The following is an 18,478-nucleotide window of genomic DNA, read 5'->3' on the forward strand; positions in this document are numbered from 1 at the left end:
GAGTTTCAGATCCCCAAATTAAGCAAAGGAATGGGTCTCCGGACCACAACCTCCGACTCGCTTCGTCGCCCGCCCACTGCCTGCAGCGGAGTCCAGAGGCGCCCACAAGGACTCGTGCTAGAGTCCCCTCGCCCAAGTTCACTGGTTGTTTATTGGGGCTCAGTCCCCCCGTAAAAGCTCCTCTAAAGCCGGAGTGGGTCTCAGCGCTCCAGCGACCGACAGGGGCGACAGGCACCCTGGGCAGGGGCGCCGCACAGCAGCAGGCACTCCGGGGGCCGCGCAGAGGCTAGCGCTCCCGGCCCGGGGCCCTGCCCACCCCCGGCGGCCTCGCCCGGCCCAGCAGCCCTGGCAGCGTGCGGGCGCCCGCTCCCCATGCCCAGGGCGCGGGGCCGGGCGCGCGGGGTGGCCTCGGGCGAGCGGCCGCGCGCCGGCTCCCACGCCGCCCCGCAAATCCCGCCGCAACTCCGGGCCACTTCTGCGAAGGACAGCGGTGTGCGGAGGTTAACTAAAGCGGTTAATTGTCCGCAGACGCGAGCAACAAAACAAAACAAAGGCATTTCGGACTAGAGAGAAAGCTCGAGAGAGCGACCGAGACATGTACCTGAGTGAGACAGATGGGAGAATACATCATGACTTCGCCTTAAAACGCACTTTCCCGGAGATGCCCAAGAAAATCTTCAAGAAGCAAGAATTTCATCTATTCATTTTACAGTCATCTGAGCCCCTCGATGCGATCAATCAGGACGGGGCTCTGCGCTGGATCACCGCAACTTCACAACAAACCCAGTCCTCCTTAAATAGCCAAAGATTCAAGTTCACTCGGCGTGCTAGATTTCCCGGGGTGAAATCCAATCTACACTTTTAACCCTCTTGCAGTCCGAGCGCGCTGGCCCTGCTCGCCGAGGCCGCCGCCGCCGCCGCCGCCGGTGTTGGCTGCTTTTCGCCTGGGTTTGGGGATTTATTTTCTGTTTTGCAGTTGTTGTTGTTGTTGGGGGCTAGGGGGTGCGCGAAGCTTCGGGGTGGGTTGGATTGGGGTGGTGGTTGGTGGTGAAATGCTTTTTTAAAAAAGGCGGGGAGGGGGACGCAGGAGAGAGCGCGGGAGGGAGAGCGAGGAGAATGTGTCACCGCGCTGGGAAAGTTCAAGGTTACAGCCCCGAGCACTGCGGCAGGATTCCGGAGTGGCGATCGCAGGCGAAACTTTGCCGCGAGCCGACCATGTGTGTGCGCGAGGGGGAGCGTGAGCGAGTGCGCGCGGGTGGCGGGGCGCGCGCGGGAGAGGGCCGGGTGGGGGCGGGGTGGGTGGGGGAGAAGGGAGAGGCCGGGGTGAGGGAGGGGGCTCGGGCGCAGGTCTCCCGGGCGGAAGAGGCTCGCGGCGCGGTCCCCGGCTGCAGCCGCCGCCGCCCGCGCCGGCTCTTCCACGCCCGGCCGCCCGCCCGCCCGCCTCGCCCCGCGTCTGACCCGGCCGAGCGAGGAGGCTGCTGCTGCTGCCGCCGCTGCCCAGAGCCCAGGGGGATCGGAACGAGCTCCTGAAAAATCCCAAACGATAAATCCCGCTCTCCCGCTCGGCTCCAAACTCCGCTCTTTTCTGCTCTGGGCTCTTTTTTCCCCTCCCTCTCTCGCTTTCTTTCGTTGCAAAACTTGGAAGTTGAAAATTTCACCGGTTCCACCCTCTGGACCCCGCTCGAGCTCTCTCCAAATCAGACTTAAGGATTGTTTTATTATTTAATTACACAATCATCGCTTTACTCCTCCTCCTGCAAACGCGCATTCCTTTTGCACCAGCCTCTCCACACCCCCCGCCCCCCACCTTCCTCCTCCTCCTCTTGCTTCTCTTTCTCTTCTCTCTCTCTCTCTCTCCCTCTCCCTCTCATTTGTTAAAGGTCTCATATCGGTGCCACAGAACCATGACTTTTTTTTTTTTTTTTTCAAACTAGATCTTCTTTCCGCCCTTTGGGCAAGTCCTGCAGTCTCCCCACACCACCGCACACACATACACACCCCCGAAAACCCGCCCTGGAAGAGGTATTTCTGTGCTCGCTGCGGACTCTTTAAGCCGCGGGAACATCCGAGTGGGAGAAGCACTGAGCCGGTCTGGGCCCGAGAAAGGAACGAATGGAAAATTCCCTCACACCCAGGCCGCCCCGGGGCCCAGGCTGGGGCGCCGACTCTCGCACCCGGGGCGGGCGCGGTCTGCCAAGCCCGCCGGCTGAAGGGAGGAGGGGCAGGCCGAGGAGGCGGGGGCTTGAGCGAACTTCGGCTCAAGTAGTTGGGGAGCGCCGGCGCGGACGGGGGCGAGGGGCGGGGTCCTCCGGGGTCTCCCCAGCGCGGGCCCGCGCCCCGGGGCAGCTCCGCAGAAGCGGCGCGCCGCGCTCCGCCGCGGTTTGCCGCCCTCCTGGAGGTGCCCCGTGCACGTGGCCTCGCTCGGAGCGGGAGGATCGGGCAGAGCTGCCGCCACCGCCTCCTGCTCCCTCCTCCTTTTCCTCCTTCTCCTCCTCCTCCCGCAGCCCGCTTGGTTCTCCTCCTCCTGCGGCCCCGCTGGCTCGCTCCCAATCCCCACCCCCCGGGGCCCCGGGCGCCGGCGGAAAGCGGCTCCCTCCCCGCCGGGGTGCAGGCAGGGCGGGGCGGCGGCGCGCCCGAAGCTGCGGGGAGGGCGGGCGCGCGCGCACGAGCGGGGTGCGTGTGCCGCTACAGCCCTGCAGAGGCGGCCGCGCCTGCCTCGCTCCCGCGCGGAGGGCCCCGCCCCCACCCCGGCCGCGAGCCGCGGGGTCCCGAGTGAATGAACTTGATTTTGGGTATTTGGAGGGAGGCGATTTGCCTTGCACTCTTTCTGTACTCGTGCGCGCGCGCACACTTAAACACACACACTCTCTCGCTCTCTCTCTCTCTCTCTCTCTCTCTCCCCGCCCCCCAAATTCCAGTTTTCGGCAAGGGGTGGGTGGGGAAGAGGTGGAAGCAAAGGCTGTCCAGACAATGGAGAGAGGAAAAGTGAGTGCCAGGGGCTCCGCGTCTACCTAGCTAGTGGCTGCCGGGGCGGTCGGGGCGAAGAAGGGGACTCGACTGCCCCAGCGCCAGGGCGGGGCCGCCCCTGCTCCCAACGGTGATGTTGGGGTCTGGCAGGGCTCTCTGATTCTCCTTCCCTCTTCTCTCCCTCTCTCCCGGTTTTCTTCCTCAACTTTCTCCTTTCTCTAGCTCTCCCGCTTCTGCCCACCGTCCCCCCCTTCCCGTCCCCCCAGTGGACCTGAAGGAACCAGTGACTTTTTCCTTCACCAAGTGGGAGTTATCCACATCAAGCATTTCACAACGACACATCAAGAAAAGTAGGCAGGTTCAAGTCAACCATGAAATGGTCACTTTTTAACCCCGTCCTGTCCTCATTAGGGAAATGCTCAAACACAGTCCGTTTTCAAAGAGCGCTCTTAATGAGGCCAGCTTGCCAAGTCTACCAGCTGCAGCCCCCGTAAACCCAGAGCCCAAAGAAGAAAGGCGCTGGGGGGCGGGGAACTGAGGAGGCCGGAGAGAGGGGGAGCGGTGGGTCTGGGAAGACAGGTAAAGTCGGGGAAATTTCGAGAACTCCCCCGAGTTAACCCTTCAGGGCACCCACCACTAGGAGGAGCCTCCCTGCTCCCCCCACCCCACCCCAGGCAAATCCTCTAGTCAGCGTTCTGACAACGTTAATTTCCTTTGTGTGGGTCATTTCTTCTTTTTAAAAATCCAAGATAAAGTTGACAGTCTTTATAGATGAAAGGAGGGAGGTGACAGTCGGGATTAATCCAAATAAATACTCATTTCTCTCTCAGAAATTTTTAGGCAATCTCAGATTAAAAATAAAACCCCCAAAGCATCACTTTTGTATTGCACATTATGCTGCCTCCCTCTTCTCACCCTTGTAGCGAAGTCTGAGGGGAGGGGGCGGGGAAGCGCTACTGATAATACCAGCTTTAACTACTGGAGTTTCCCTTTGAACAAATATTCAATTTAACCGGAGTTAATTTACCATAAAAGACATTCCCCTTGGCACGAATGCACTCATGTCCTTGAACACACCTCTTTGAATGCCTGGACTCTTACAGAAGCCATTATTTCGGGTCTCTTTAAAAATCCGGAGCCCATCTCTCTCTCTTTCTCTCCCTCCCTCATTTCTTCCCTCCCTCCACACCACACCACCCTCAGTGAAATCCTGGCACCCAGAGAGCGCTCCTTTCAGCCAGAGATCCCAGAACCAGCCGCTGTCCCCTGGCAAAAGAGGCCCAGGGCTGAGCCCTGGGCAAGTGTCTGCAGACAACGTACCCCTCCTCTCCTGTTCGTTTCCCTTACCAACAGAAATCATTTCCCTCTGCCACCCAAACCAGATTGCATCCAAAAGTTTCTCATAAGCTTAAAAACGAAAAGCGAAAAATTGACAACTGTTACACAGAAGAGCCCACAAATCTACAGCAGCAGCAGGGTGAAGAAGCAGCGACAGACCCAGGTAAGAACCCAGACAAGTGGAGATGTTTGGGGCTTCCCAGGCCTAGCACTGAGGGGTTCAAATCTCTCTTAGGTGCTCCCTGTTTGTAGAGCGCTTGTGGTTGGGGACAGTCTGATGAGCATGGAGGATGCTTGGGAGTTTTGGGTTTTGTTTCCAAGAAAAGGAGTAATTTGAGTAAAATTGAGAAAGGAGTAATGCTGAGATGGGGTAAACCAAAAGGAGAGAAAGAATGAGCAACAGAGACATCCTGGAAGGGCTTCCTTGGTGCTCAGTTCATATGGCTTTGACTGGACACTCAGGTCTCGGAACCATGCACAGGTTGGCTGACACTCCCCACCCCCTCCAAAACACTGCTTCTTGTCCAGCCCATGTCAAGGTCACACTGCAGGACTCCCAAGATGAACTTTAAGGGAGCCTTTGTAAAGACAGACTGGTAGATTTGGGGGTGTGGGACATCTGGCTTCTCAGCATACTCATCCACTATCTTGGATTTTAAAAGTACCAATCTTTTAAATTCCAGGTAGAAAAATAGAGAGAGAAAGTAAGAAAATACATGCATTTAATTCACCTTCCCTTTTTTCCTGCATGTCTGTTCCATGGTATTAAGAGTGGTGCTAAAGTATCTTTGAGAAGTTTCTGATACTATCAGAGATAAATGGGCCAAACACTTCTTAGACTTGGATACTTACCTCTCCCTAAACCCTCTTTTTTCTCTCTCTCACACTGAAAGGTAATGAATGGCCAATCGCATTCACCCCAAAATTTGGTTTGAAGAGCTAGAAAGAAGTGAAAGCCTCTTGTGGCAACAGGAATATTTGATAGTTCAGAATTACTAAAGATCTCCTCCCTAGATCGCTTATTCTCTGCCACCTTAGAGGGGAAAAAAGTTTCTTTGCTGACAGTTTGTTGTCAAGAAGGAATGCCAGTGCTTCTGGAGACAGGATTTTTCAAAACTCAATCGTATATTTGAAAAATTAAGCAAGTTACCCAATTGGAGCCTTTCACTGACTTCCAGAGAGGACTTGACATCTCAAGTATCTATCAATATTGATTTTCTTTAAACCTTCCCCCTTCTAAAGAAACTCAGTGACAGGTTGCAAATCCTGGGCAGTGTAGGGAAAGGTTTCTTGGAGCTTAACAAAGCTGTCATTTTCAATACCCCCATGACTTTTTTTTTTTTTAGCTCTTGAATGTGATTTGAGGGGAGGCTCAACAACCACACACCCTAGCTGCTTCGCCAATATCAATATTTTAAAACTAAATACAAAAGAGACAGATGACCTCCTGACCCCAGGACCCAGGCCTGCAAAACTGCAAGTATTCACCACACCAGGCCCAGGGTCCTATCCTCCTTCCAGGTGAACCACAAAAATCATATGCGTGTAGCCCAGAAAACACAATTTCATATCCACAAGGGGGAACACCAAAAATCCACTCAAAAGCACATATATAAACAACCAACAAGTACTGAAATTGCCTGCACTTGATGGGAATTACAGAATCATGCCCAGCTCTCTCAGCCCTTAAACTACTAACTGTCAAATTAGGGTAGCAATTTTTCCCTCCTAGAAAATTCACAACTGGTTAGCTCCCCACCCCCACCCCCCCCCACCCCCACTGCCAGAGCTTTGCCTTTCACTGAAAGGAATAAATAACCGTGGACTTTTCTTCCCTCCTCTGGGAGCTGTTTGGTGTCCCCTGAGGACAAAACTAAATGAGAAAAATGACGCTGTTAATAATGTCGCTGCTGAAATGCCTGTACTCGACTGTTAAAAAAAAAAAAAAAAAAAAACCATCCCACTAAGTGTGCTTACATTTCGGGCACATTTAAAAGCTACGACGGAATGTGAACAGCCACTAGGCCAGACTCCTCTATTAAGGTTAGCCAGTTTCCACTTCTCTCCAGAGATGAAACAAGTTCATCAGCAGAGAGTCCCAACTTCTGAAGACATTTGCTCCCGGATTACAAAGTCAGCAGTTGCCTGAAACTTTTGCATGATTTATTTTAAACCTTGAAAATCACGGTAATAATTGCCTTGCTTCACTCACAGTTCTTCAAAAGTTCCTTGCAGTCTCTTCTCTGCTGAGGCTGAGAATGTACTTATAGTCGTTTTTCAAAACAGCTGACCTTTAAAGTAAAACTATACTATCATTTTATTTCTACATATAAACTGATTTTTTGTTACTTATCTACATACGCGATGTGACAGGAAAACAGATCAGTTTTAAGGAGGTGTTTAAAAGCTTTATCCTTATTTTGGATAAGGAGTCTTTACATTCTATATTAAGAAGTATAGAAGGTGTACTGCAAAGAAACTCAAACTTTTTGCACCCATTTCTCTAAGTCTTCCTTTGAAAACTGCCATTCTGTTTCAAAATCAAAATAACACTTGACAACAGAATTGAGCATTTTAACTTTCAAATTAAAAATTTAACAAACAATTGTGTAATTACAAAGAGAAAGACAAACTATTGGGCCTACACAAAATATATGTTCAGTAAACTTCATCTCTGAAATATTTTAACAACACAGAAAGTTAATAAATTTCAAAGCAATAAAATTGTCAAATCGCGTGATGTCACAAACTCTAAAAGCAAGGTTACAGATGTTCATGACATCATATTCACTCATAATTATACTGCTGCTCAGTCTGATCATATTAAAATTAAAAGATGTCTATGTCTGCTAAAGAATAAAAGGAATTTATTTTGGACATCAAACAATGAAACTGTCACCATTTATTGTATGAAACACTCAGCTAATCAATTTCCTATTAAAACAGCTTTCAACAATACTCAGCTTTAAAATTCATCGGGGCCAGTAAAAACCTTTTCCCAGTGCACAAGAATGCAGTCCCAACCACGACGATAATTACCCTTCTAATACTTTTATTGCCCAAGCACTTTTTCTTATGCTCCCCATCAGTTAGGCAAGAATCTGCAGTATATTGTATCAGTGAGTTGGAGTGCTTGACCTTTGCCCACATATGATTTAATAGGGACTTTTCAGCACTGGAGCTTTCTCCATCTCTCATACCATTAAATGAAAACATCAAACCTCAAATGTAAAACTGGAAACCACAACGTTTTGTGTTTCACAACTCTTTGCAGTTTTTACTTAAGCTGCTTAAAGGTCAGCTTTCTAGCCTCAGGATCCTAACTCCCCCAACCCACCCCCATGCAAGTAAAGGTACTCAAAACTCACACTATAATTCTGATTTTGATTAAATCTTGAACTCCCCAGTCAGATACACACATGCACCCTGCTTATTTACACGTGCATTCTTTTCCTAACCACATAAGCAAGCCTGTATGGCTTTCTGGATTTATTCCATTTAAATTGTCTGTTCAATATGGGTTCAAAAGTTAACTTTTTCCCGCCTGTTGGAAAATTAAAATTAAAAAGGATGGTGCTATAAGATTCACTCAAAGAACGTTAGAGTTAATCTTGTGTATTTTGGCGCCTTTTCCCTGCCAGCTACTGTACTTGGGGGGGTGGGGGTGGGGCGGGACTTGGAGATCTTGTCTGTCCCGTCTCAAGTTCAATGGCAGTTCTTCTAACCGGAGGAGAAGATGGCCATGTTCACAGCCCTAATAATAATTCCAATCACACCACTTCGGCATCTTGTGTCAAAGTCGAAACTGGCTTCCCCGCCCCCTTCAACCTGAAAGCTGCCAAGTCCTCACACACTCCGCATTCAACCACAACTTAATGGATGGGATATTGTGCATTAAAATGTGTCCCAGACGTACTGGCGAAGAGAGCACAAGGGAAAAGGGAGGCACGCAGGCGCGCGCGCGCGCGCGCACACACACACACACACACACACACACACTTAGACGGGTAAAAATCCTAGAGCAAAAACAGCGGGACTTAAAAAAAGTATTAGGAGCGGGAAGAAATCCATCATAATCTTTTTTTAAACGGGGAGGGTGGTGTGGGAGGACTAACAATTTGATCCTGCAACTTCAGGGGCAAGATGGGGTGGGGGGGACTAAACTTGGGAATATTTATTTTAAAAACTCTTAACACACCAACCAGAGCTAAATAAATACTACTACCCTCACTTATTTTTTTTTTTCAAATGCACTTTTAAATGAGAATATTTAACAAAGCTGTGCACATTCGCCTTGAAGTGGTGGAAAGAATGCTATGAAGAGACAGAATAGAGAATAGACTACAGGGTACAACTAAAATATCATTTGTACAGGAATTTTTTCCGGCTTTGGGAGGAGGAGGAAGTAGGGAATTAAACAGGGAAAATGTTACATTTCACAGTTGGGGCTCACAATGTTATCCACTGATTCCCGCCATAAAAGTGTGACACATATAGTAAAGTTGCTAAGGCTAAAAAAATAAAATAAAATAAAATACATATTTGCATTGGCCTGAAAATCCAGCACTATAGCTCAACCTATAAAGCAGATGACATTTTAAGTATAAAACAGTCACTTCACAATGCACAAACAGGGGAAAAGTAAACTGTGTTTGGGGTGAAGGGGGTGCAAGGGACGAACAAGACGAGCAAATAAAACCCATCATTCAAAGCCACATACCATTGCACCGTATTGCATTAAATAAAAGAGATCTTGAGTCTGCAACAGAACCCTGGGCCGCGGACTTCACGTGTCTCAGGTACAGATTTGAGGATTTTCTCAAGGGTTGTTTGGGTGTCGCTTTTTGTGCTTAGTTAAAAAAAAAAAAAAATGCAATCCGGGAGTAGTCTTTTATTTTTTAAATTATTATTTCTGCAATGCCCCAGTTCTTGGCCCGAGAAGAAAAAGTCAAGTCTAAAAGCAAGCAGCCCCCTCAGTCTGGATATCCCGTTTTCCTTCCTCTCACTTGCTGAAGTCTGTTTCTCGTGGTTAACTTGAACGCCGTCCAGAGCGATGTGTGTGTGTGTGTGTGTGTGTGTGTGTGTGTGTGTGTGTGTGTGTGTGTGTGTCTGTGTGTGTGCGTGTGTGCGTGTGCGTGTTCGGTGGGTTTTATTGTTGTTTTAGCAGGGCCGCTCTAGGGGTGGGGGCTGCCTCCCCTCTCGGGCCCGGGCGCGCTCGGCAAGGGCAGCGGGCGCGGCCGCGGGGTCGCGCGCTCGCCCCTTCCCAGCCCTCGGATTGGCCTGGCCGGCGGCGGGGCTGCCCCGGAACCGCCACCCACCCGCGCACCCTTTCCGCGCCCGGGCCCCGCGCGTCCCGCCGCCGTCGCCTCCCAGCCTTTCTCTTTCTCCGGCTCCCGGGCCGCCCTGCCCCCGCCCCGCCCCGACCGCCCCGGCGCGCGGGAAGCGCGGCTCTTCGCTTCCGCCTGGCGGCGGGAAGGAAGCCGAAAGGAGGAGCCGGGGGCGGGCGCGCGGCGATGCATATTCATCAGGGCGCCGGCGGCGGCGGAGGCGGGAGCGGGCCCGAGTGGGTGTGGCGGCCTGCGCGGCGCGGGCGCCCCTCGCGAGTGGCGGTTCTGCTCTTTGTGCGGCCCGGGAGGGGCAGGAGCGCGGCGAGGGCGGGCGAGGAGGGCGGCGCCGCCTGTCTGCGGGGCCGCGCCGCGCCGCTCCGCGCGCCTTTGTGCTCCCCGGGTCACGGGGCCTCCCCGCCGGCTTGCGGGAGAGGGGTGCGGGGCCGAACTGCGGCGCAAGACTCTTCACCAAATAATAGCGATGCTTACGGAGTCGGTGGTACCCCCCTACTTCCCGCCACGTTGCTCGGTCAACTTCGCAAGGCCGCGTTTGTTTTTGTGTAACAGGACTTCTGAAATGTGCCTCCCGGCCAGGCGTTATCATGACAACAAACCCACCAGAAAAGAGGGCACTCTTGACTTCTCTGTGTATGCATCCCTGCGAATGTCAATAATCTAGGGGAAGGTGCAAGAAATAATTAGCACCAAAGAAATAATACCACCTTTGGGGCCCCAGAAGTAAACACTCTAGGTGAGCTTTGGTAGACAGTTAATGTTCGTAAACAAAGAGGATTTGATGAGTTGGTTTTTTTTTTTTTTTTTAAGTTAAATGTATGTAGTGGTTTTGCTTAGTTTTTGAGTAATCCAGTTATTTTCATTTTAAGCGTCTGTGGGGCGGTAACGTGCTTCACGGTTAAGTTGTTACGGAATTCTAATTTAAAATCCAAGTATTAGAAGTAGAAATATAACATTGACCCGAAATTTACATGGTACTAACCCACGTGTGTTTAGAAAAGATTTTATTACAGAGATTTTGACTAATTATGTAATTGCACAACAGACAATGGCTTCAAATATCCTTTAAAATCCCTGTTCAATTATGTGATTACCAGCGGGACCGGAATAGCTCCCGATGAATTGTTCTTATCTCTCCACTAAATGTGAGCATGGCAGTATTTTAATCCCAGTTATGTTACCCTTCAAAGTCCAAGAGAACTTAAACAACAGTGTTCAGGTTCTTGGTTTCTACAATATACATTATAAAACAAGGAAGATATTTTGGCCTCATCACCCCCCCAAAAAGCGTTTTTTTCTAATACACACATTATATAGATCCTTGGCTGTATGTGAATAATATACATACCTATGTTAATGATAATAAGCAGAAAAGTAGTAATTATATTGACCCCATTGGATTTCAGAAAATACCGAATTTAAAGACAGGTTATTAAACCAAAGGTTTAACAGACCCCAATTTCCCCTCTAGGAAAAACTAGCATAATATTTTCTATATAACTTTGGGAAGGGAGTTGATGATGTGATCACACACATGTACACATACATCTATGTATGTATGTCTCTCCACACTCAACTATAACTTCCCAAGGAAAATTAATTTTTAACGTCTATCTTGATCCAAGTTAGGTAATTTTAACCACTCAGCTAGTGTAGCCATAATTCAGTCTTCCCAGGCAGTCAATTCAAGTGGGTAACGAACAGATCTGTTTCCGTTCTAGCATTTCCTAATAGTAGTTTCATGGTGAAGTAAATCACATTTAAGCAACCAAATATAAAATATGAAAATTTAATGCAGCTAAACTTTAAAAAATTGTTGAGGATGCAAAGGGAGTGTTTAAATTGGCCATGTTACCAAATTCTAAAACTTTTGTACAGAAGTGTGCCTCCGAAAGGTTTTCTTTTGCAATTATTTGAAGTCCATAGTGGACTTCATAGTTACCAATCCTTCCCAACATCTTTCATTCAAAAGAGAAATAATATTACAGGAAGAATCCAGTTTTGTTTAAGAAATATTCAAAGGGATGAAATGGGGAAAGGAATAGAAAAGGGACGAGGGAAGGATTTCCTGAGCTTTTCTACTGATGACTTGAATGAATCTGGAGTTAGTGTCACCTGTCAGCAGATTTCTCCCTGAGCATATTATTTAGTAATAGAATTTACCATTGTATGTCATGTTCAGTCTTTCATAGATTATCTTTTTTATTTGCATGTAATTTGTTTCTTTTGACATGTGACGCTTATAATACCTCTTCTTCTACCGATGACTCTTCTGTCTGTCAAGTATGTACACATATGATAAGTAAATGATAGCTAGCCACTGCTCATAAAATGAGAAAACTGTTTTCCAATCAAGTCTTAGAGAAATCGGACGCACTAATTTATAGTCACCTCAGTGAGATGTTGTTCCTATGTCTCTTATTTGGCTAATGTTAATAGTCTTCTAATCTACACAATTGATTGATTTTCTGGTTTTCATATTTTGCATTATAAATCAATATATAGAAATTAGGGAGTACTTTTTTAAAATTAAAATTATCTTGGTTAAAAAACTTTCCTAGAATATAATTAAGATCAAGTATCTTTTTATATTCATTTTTCTAGAAATAATAACTCATCATTTTTTAAAAATAGGGATTGTCCAATGTTACTCAGGCATTTTGGCCCTCTGGCATATCTAACTGAAGTGATTCCAGTAGAAAAGCTAATTTTTTTCTGCCTTCAGTTGCAGGCACAATTGATTTCTTAGAACTAACTAGAAGCTTCGCGAGTATACTGATACTTTAGATTTTCTGGTTCTTCTTAAAGCCAATTAACTGGTAATGCAGTTTCTGTATGTTTTCTTCAAATTAAGAAATTTTTTTAATGTAGTACAACATCTGCATGTGTTTATCTTTGAGAATAATCACTATATAATTATTTCTAAAAGCATGCATTATTACAATGCTTTATGTCATAATTGAAGTAATTCTTCTACCCCATCTAAACTAGTAATTTTCAGTCATTATCCCAAAGGTGTTTATCACTATTTCTCAAAAATATAGGAAGTGTTTTTATTTCTATTATTTTTTATTATTAAAGGGCACACACTAACTTATTAGATTATTATATTTAGTCTGTTATTGTGCTAGCATGTATGCAAACTTAATTTATATAATAAAGATAGTGGAATACTCAAGACATGATGCTAAATAAAACACACCATCTTTTCAAACAATTGGATAATGTTTTTTAGAATTTAAAAACTGCGTGATGTATAAACCTGTGTAAGCATTCATATCGCCTATTGCCTTCAGGAAATAGTTTCAAATATTCCTTAATTATCTAAAAATATTTAGGGAGTCTTCAAGTAGGACACGTGTAAAGTGCCAAGTTTGGGCACTTTGTTTTAGTTCTGTAGATGAGAGCTGTCTTAGCACAACTTCTACTGAGGAAAGGAGGATGCGTATCTGGTATATTGTTGTAGAAGTGGAACACCCAAGTATAAACAACCACCTCTGGTAATTACTTTTATTTTCTACTGGTTCTAGCAGTCTTTAACTATAATCAATTGTGCCCCTTCTTCAGACATTGATTATAAAAAATAAACACAGCGTTTTCCCACAAGACATAGTTGCTCACCCTATAGAATTATACCTGGGGAAGAAACTTCAAGAGATCACTAGCCATGGAGTCGAAACCCCACACTGCCCAAGAGAGGCACACCAGGTCCCTTTCTAACCATTGAGAGTATGGGTACAAAAATAAATACACGCAGTGTTCCTTCTTTCACTAACTGCACGCTGCACCTGTGCACACATGTATCTGATGACATCTGCTAACAAAATAAATCTCAAGTGGTTTGTGGTGTCATCAAAAACCTGAGATGGTGGTATGGCTCATAGTCTCCCCAACCCCCGGCCATGGTCTTGTTAAATTTCACAGGCAAAACAGAGACAGACTTAGACTCATTCTGTACAAGAACCAGGGGTTTTCGAGAGCAGGTTGAGGTGGTTTACCAAAAGGGAAAAAAAAAAGGAAGAAAAAGCTTCTAGTTATGACTCAGTGTGTGAAAAATTTGCTCTCCGATTCAAGGGTGATAAATCAAGGATGTCTCCCAGCTTTGAAAACACCATTTTTATCGCAATCGTTGTGAATTCTCAACTCAAAGTATCCACCCTTCCCTAGCCTACTTATGTTCTAAAGACTTACTTTAGGAAAGAAAAGCGAGGAGCAGTTAAATCTTCCTATCTTGCTTACTCACACTTTTATATAACTTTAGTTTCAACCATCAAATTGCCCATAAAAAGAAAACAATAAACTTGAATGAATTTAGGCTGTAATGATGATTAAATTGAGCAAAGGAAACACAAGTGTTTTCTCAAAAAATGTTCGGGATATTTTGTGCCATATGTAAGGTTTCTGAAACAACAGAATCACTAAGGTATTTTTTTAACCATTTTCAAAAAACAGAAGCATCTGGCAATCCAGAAATCAGCGAGGCAACAGGATGTAAGAAAGCGCTAGACAGTCTACTGATCCTTCAGTACAGTCCTGGCAAAGGACCATCCTGACTCTTCTTGCTCAGTGGGCCATTTTCAACAAGAAAACGAAAGTTAAGCCCCCTGTGTCCATATCCTGTGGCTACTTGTCCTCAGGGTCAAACATGCTTCTTGGCATATCTAGAACATGGTGACATCGTTTCAAATTGCCCACTAGTAAAGAAGATCAATAACCCCATTTTGTGTCTTTATTCTGTAACTAAGAAAGCCTTGATCCAGCCTGAGGCATAGAGGAAGAATGCAATTCTTCTACAAACATGTATCACATGCTTCCTGTGGGTCTCGACCTGGGGCTGGGCACTCCAGTACAAGGATGAATACATTTTTGAAGATTTCTGCATTTATGGTACGAAGGCCTTCCACTGCTTTGTGCTAATATTCTCTTCTACATTAGTCAAAAAAAGAGTAAACCTCCCGTGGGTTATCTTAAAAGCCTTCAAATAAACACACTAAATAACCACCTTTGGTTTTTTTGCTCACTTTACAGGTAGTTGATGTGGGTTTGTAGAATGAGAATAGTGTGGATAGAAACCAAAGAAAAATGTAATTAGGGAAGATAAGTCAGGTGCCCTTCCCCACCCACACACTGAAAACAAAACCAAACCCTTGAATAATGCACACAAAAGCCAAACTAACAAAGTCAGGAAACTTTTGATACCACTCTTCTTCATGATGTGGGAAGTGTTTTTATAAACAACAGGGGGGAAATTGAGGAGCAATGTTAGGTGGGAAAACTCTGGCGCCCAGGGTTTACCCATGTGAAATTAACACTGTCTTAACAGCTTATTGTTTAAGGATGGTTGACAAGCAAATACACAGAGCAGGGTAGAAATACAAGTTTCAAGAACATACATAATATCACAACCCCTCCCATTTTCTTTTCAGGTCAGGCACCATTCTGAACTGCCCTCAATATTACTTTCACCGTTATCTTTTTAATTTTTTTGTTATTACACATGTTTCTTGTTATTACAAAGCAAACAAGAGTGAGACCCTTGGTTTATTCTTTTCAAGAGTAGAGACACTTTAAGTGGACAATTAGCAAAATGTAAGTGACATCCCCCCCCAGTACCATCACCTAAAAAACCTGTTTCATTTGCATATATTTGCTTCTGTGCTTGTATATTACTTGGCAGAGTTATAAGACCGTAAGGTCGATAGAATTTTGTTCCGCAACTCTTCCATTTAACCTTCTATTCCTATCCTTGGTATTAGCGAAAGGGTGCAAAATTGTTAAGATGCTGAAACTTGGAAGAGACTTTGAGGACTTCTAGACAAGAGATGAAGAAAACCAAACTGGCAGCATCCCGCGTTTTGCCCTGTTATCTTTTGAATGTTGGAATTCATTTAAAAGGTTGGGGCAGAGTCGTTGTCCCCTTTAGATAGGGCCTGATCTCCTGGGCCCCCTGTCGCATTCCACTGGCCCGCTTTCCTCATGTGGGTCTACCCGCTGCCTCTCACACCCACGAGTTTACAACCCTTAATCTAAACCAACTGCTCTTCTTATAGATGAGAAGTCAAAACAAGGTTCAGGGAGATAATGATTTGGTTTAGGCTATGAGGCTAATTAACAGCCCCGTTGCTGTTACAGAAGAGGCCCTCACTCTAAGCAAGGGCTCTTTTTATTAATGTTTATTTCAGAGCATGTGAGAAGTGGGGTCCTGTGATTCCTCATGACAAACCCACCAGAACTACTGTGACCTCAAGCTCCTTTATATGCCGAATCCCAGGTAGGCCACTCACCACTTTTTGTGCTCCAGGTCGTAATCAACATTTGATGTCCAAGAGCCAGACACCTGAACCCCCATAAATCCTGGCCGTACTCACAGTGTTTGTTCTCTCTTTAAAAAGAAAAATGTCAGAATGCAAGTCAGGGGAGCTGAATACTTTATAGAGATAATGTCAAATCTGCTCTCCTTGGTAAAATACTTTACAGTATTCCTATCAGATATATCTCACAAAGGTGTGATTTTTCTGTCCCTACCCTAGTAGACAACCACTGTTCTAGAAAATCTAAAACTCCCTGATGGGTGCAGCGACTGTATTTTCTGAATGTTGAATCAGGACACATGGTAAAACTAAGGGCTTTTTTGGAAACAAAGTCACGATTTTGGAAAGTTTTACACAAGTTTGTAAAAATGAATCATTATGAGCTATGGTTTAATGGATGGGTTTCATGAAATACAATAAACATGTACACCATCTAGGAATGCCTGATCTCTATGTTAATGTAGGCAGTTAGAAATTTGCCCAGGCATAGGATTTGATGACAGGGACTGCCACATTATCATTGCTGTTGGTGTCCTGTGCAGTTTGCTAGTAGCGTTTCATTCATCAGACCGGACTCTCTAGATTCTTCTCTCAAATGGACATCAGTGAACACCTCCCACATACGACGTCACAGTCAAAACAGGAAATAACCGAGAAGTTTGTACATTACGTACATGGGGAAAGGCACAGAAGAGCTTCATATTTGATCAGGCCCTAGGCTCATTCACATAAGTGATCTTCATGGCCCTTTTTCGTGGCCAGCACACCATCTTAGTTGAGCAGGGTGGGCACACCCCTGTGCACATAGGAGGCCAGACCCTATAGGCCAGGTTTCCCTGTAGTCCAGAGATGCAGGCTCCTTCCAGCCCATTTTACATGACTACCTACAAGCTGGATCTTCTCTTCTGCTTTGACCAACAGCAGCACCTTAATTAAGCAAGATCTCCCCTAGGGCAACGATTTTCCCCAACCTTAGGTTAAAATGAGTGTCATAACAAGTGATAATAATTACCGCATACTCAGATCGAACCATGGCTCTGCTCTGTGCTCAGTAGGTCACCTCCATGATCTCAGCTCTTTTAAAGACGAGGAGCCTGAGGCTCAGGGAGGTGAGTAACAGTGAAAGGTTATGGGACTCCTAAACCAGGGCTTTCTATTTCCAAAGCCTCTGGCCAAAGCTGATCGGTACCTGCAGTGAGGACCTAGTGCAAGACTGTAACCACCCAGGCGAGTGTGACCCCTTTATAGGAGTGGACCTTGGAAGGCTTTGCAAGTATTCCTTAAAGCATTTTTATCACTCTTCTATTGAAATTGCCTTTAGAACTCAAGGCACATTCTTTTAAATATTATCAATGGGATAGATCTTCCTCCTTTGAATGTGGATTTGAGTTTTGGATATAGCTATGATTCATTCAATACCCCGTGGTGATGAAAGAACCTCTCAAGCTGGGCAAACCAGTTTAGGGCGCAAACAAGGCATGACAGAATGTAACAAGATTATCTTCATTCTCCAGCATTTCTGAAGGAATGGAATAGAGGAATGGAAGTGAATAGACTTGGACTTAGACGCCCCACGGGTTGGGGTTCAAATCCTGACCTAGTCACTCGAAAGCTATGTGATTCTGGGAAAGGCCTGTAATAATTCATAGCCAAGCTTGCCTGATCTTCAAAAAGAGCATAAACATCTAAAGTACCTGCTTCATTGTTGTTTGAGAATCAAAAAAATCTCGGATGTCAAAATATGTGTCAAAATACGTCAAGATGTGTCTGAAATGGAGTCCTTTCACAAGAAATATTTCTTGAACCTGATTATCAGGTTATTATTTGTCTCTGTCCTTGTCCTTCGAATGTGGTGAGAGATGGCCAACAAGAGTTACCATTGTCTGTGACAATGACCAAACGTCAGGGCTCCTCTGAGTGCCACTGGGCCTGGCATATAGCCTTTATTTGCAATTAGAATTTAAAAAGCAAGATGGAGGTCCTGAGTTCCCCCATGCAGAGATGAAGTTGAAGGAGGCTGTGGCGTAGTCTGAAGTTTGTGGTAGGTAGTTTCTATCTAAAGTTTACTCCTAGACTCTCTAGAACAGTGGGAGATATAACTGTAGTTTGAGCAAGGGCCCTTCCTACACACTTACGGAATGCCTGCCCTGTGGCAGGTTGAGGCTCAAGGTGGGACCGGAAGGTTGCTCCTGTCATCAAGAACAGTGTCCAAAGGGCTGGTTAGTGACAGGCATGGAACGATGCTACCCAAATGATAAGAACTGAGAACACTCCAGAACCCACTGACACAAACAGTGTCGTCCATCTATTGACTAAGATGTTGCAACTCTTTAGGCACCAAATAAGTACCTGCGGTGTCCAGGAGTTCAATCCGAACAAAACCGACCATATTCTAGCATGGAAGAGAGAGACCTGGAAGTGGGAGACAGGGAAGAAAATACCAGAAGAGTTAACAGAAATAGAAGCCTTGTGTAGTGTTGCTCTGAATTCATACACCTGTCAGGTTTCTTTATGGAGTCA

The 18,478-nt window shown here is 46.0% G+C and overlaps 1 protein-coding gene and 1 long non-coding RNA gene across 13 annotated transcripts in view; one reads left to right on the plus strand and one right to left on the minus strand.

Moving 5' to 3' along the window:
• The window catches only part of NFIB (nuclear factor I B), a 439,139-nt gene that overhangs the window by 230,580 nt on the left and 190,081 nt on the right, over positions 1-18,478 (minus strand). For 2 of the 12 annotated variants that reach the window (XM_082695047.1, XM_082695045.1), the window contains exon 1: positions 602-1,671. The exons of 7 other annotated variants lie outside the window; for them this stretch is intronic. In XM_082695047.1, coding sequence (XP_082551173.1) covers positions 602-631 — 30 coding nt within the window. In that variant the 5' untranslated portion in view covers positions 632-1,671. Of the gene's footprint in view, positions 1-601; positions 1,677-18,478 lie in introns of those variants that run through there. 3 more of the 12 variants (XM_082695042.1, XM_082695040.1, XM_082695046.1) reach the window with 2 other exon arrangements.
• LOC309846225 overlaps positions 3,464-18,478 on the plus strand; it is a 56,231-nt gene continuing 41,216 nt past the window's right edge. Inside the window, exon 1 of the long non-coding RNA XR_014301795.1 lies at positions 3,464-4,468. This is a non-coding gene — a long non-coding RNA (uncharacterized lncRNA). The remainder of the gene's footprint in view (positions 4,469-18,478) is intronic.

Source organism: Mustela nivalis, assembly GCF_964662115.1.
Source record: "Mustela nivalis genome assembly, chromosome: 13".
Taxonomy (NCBI): domain Eukaryota; kingdom Metazoa; phylum Chordata; class Mammalia; order Carnivora; family Mustelidae; genus Mustela; species Mustela nivalis.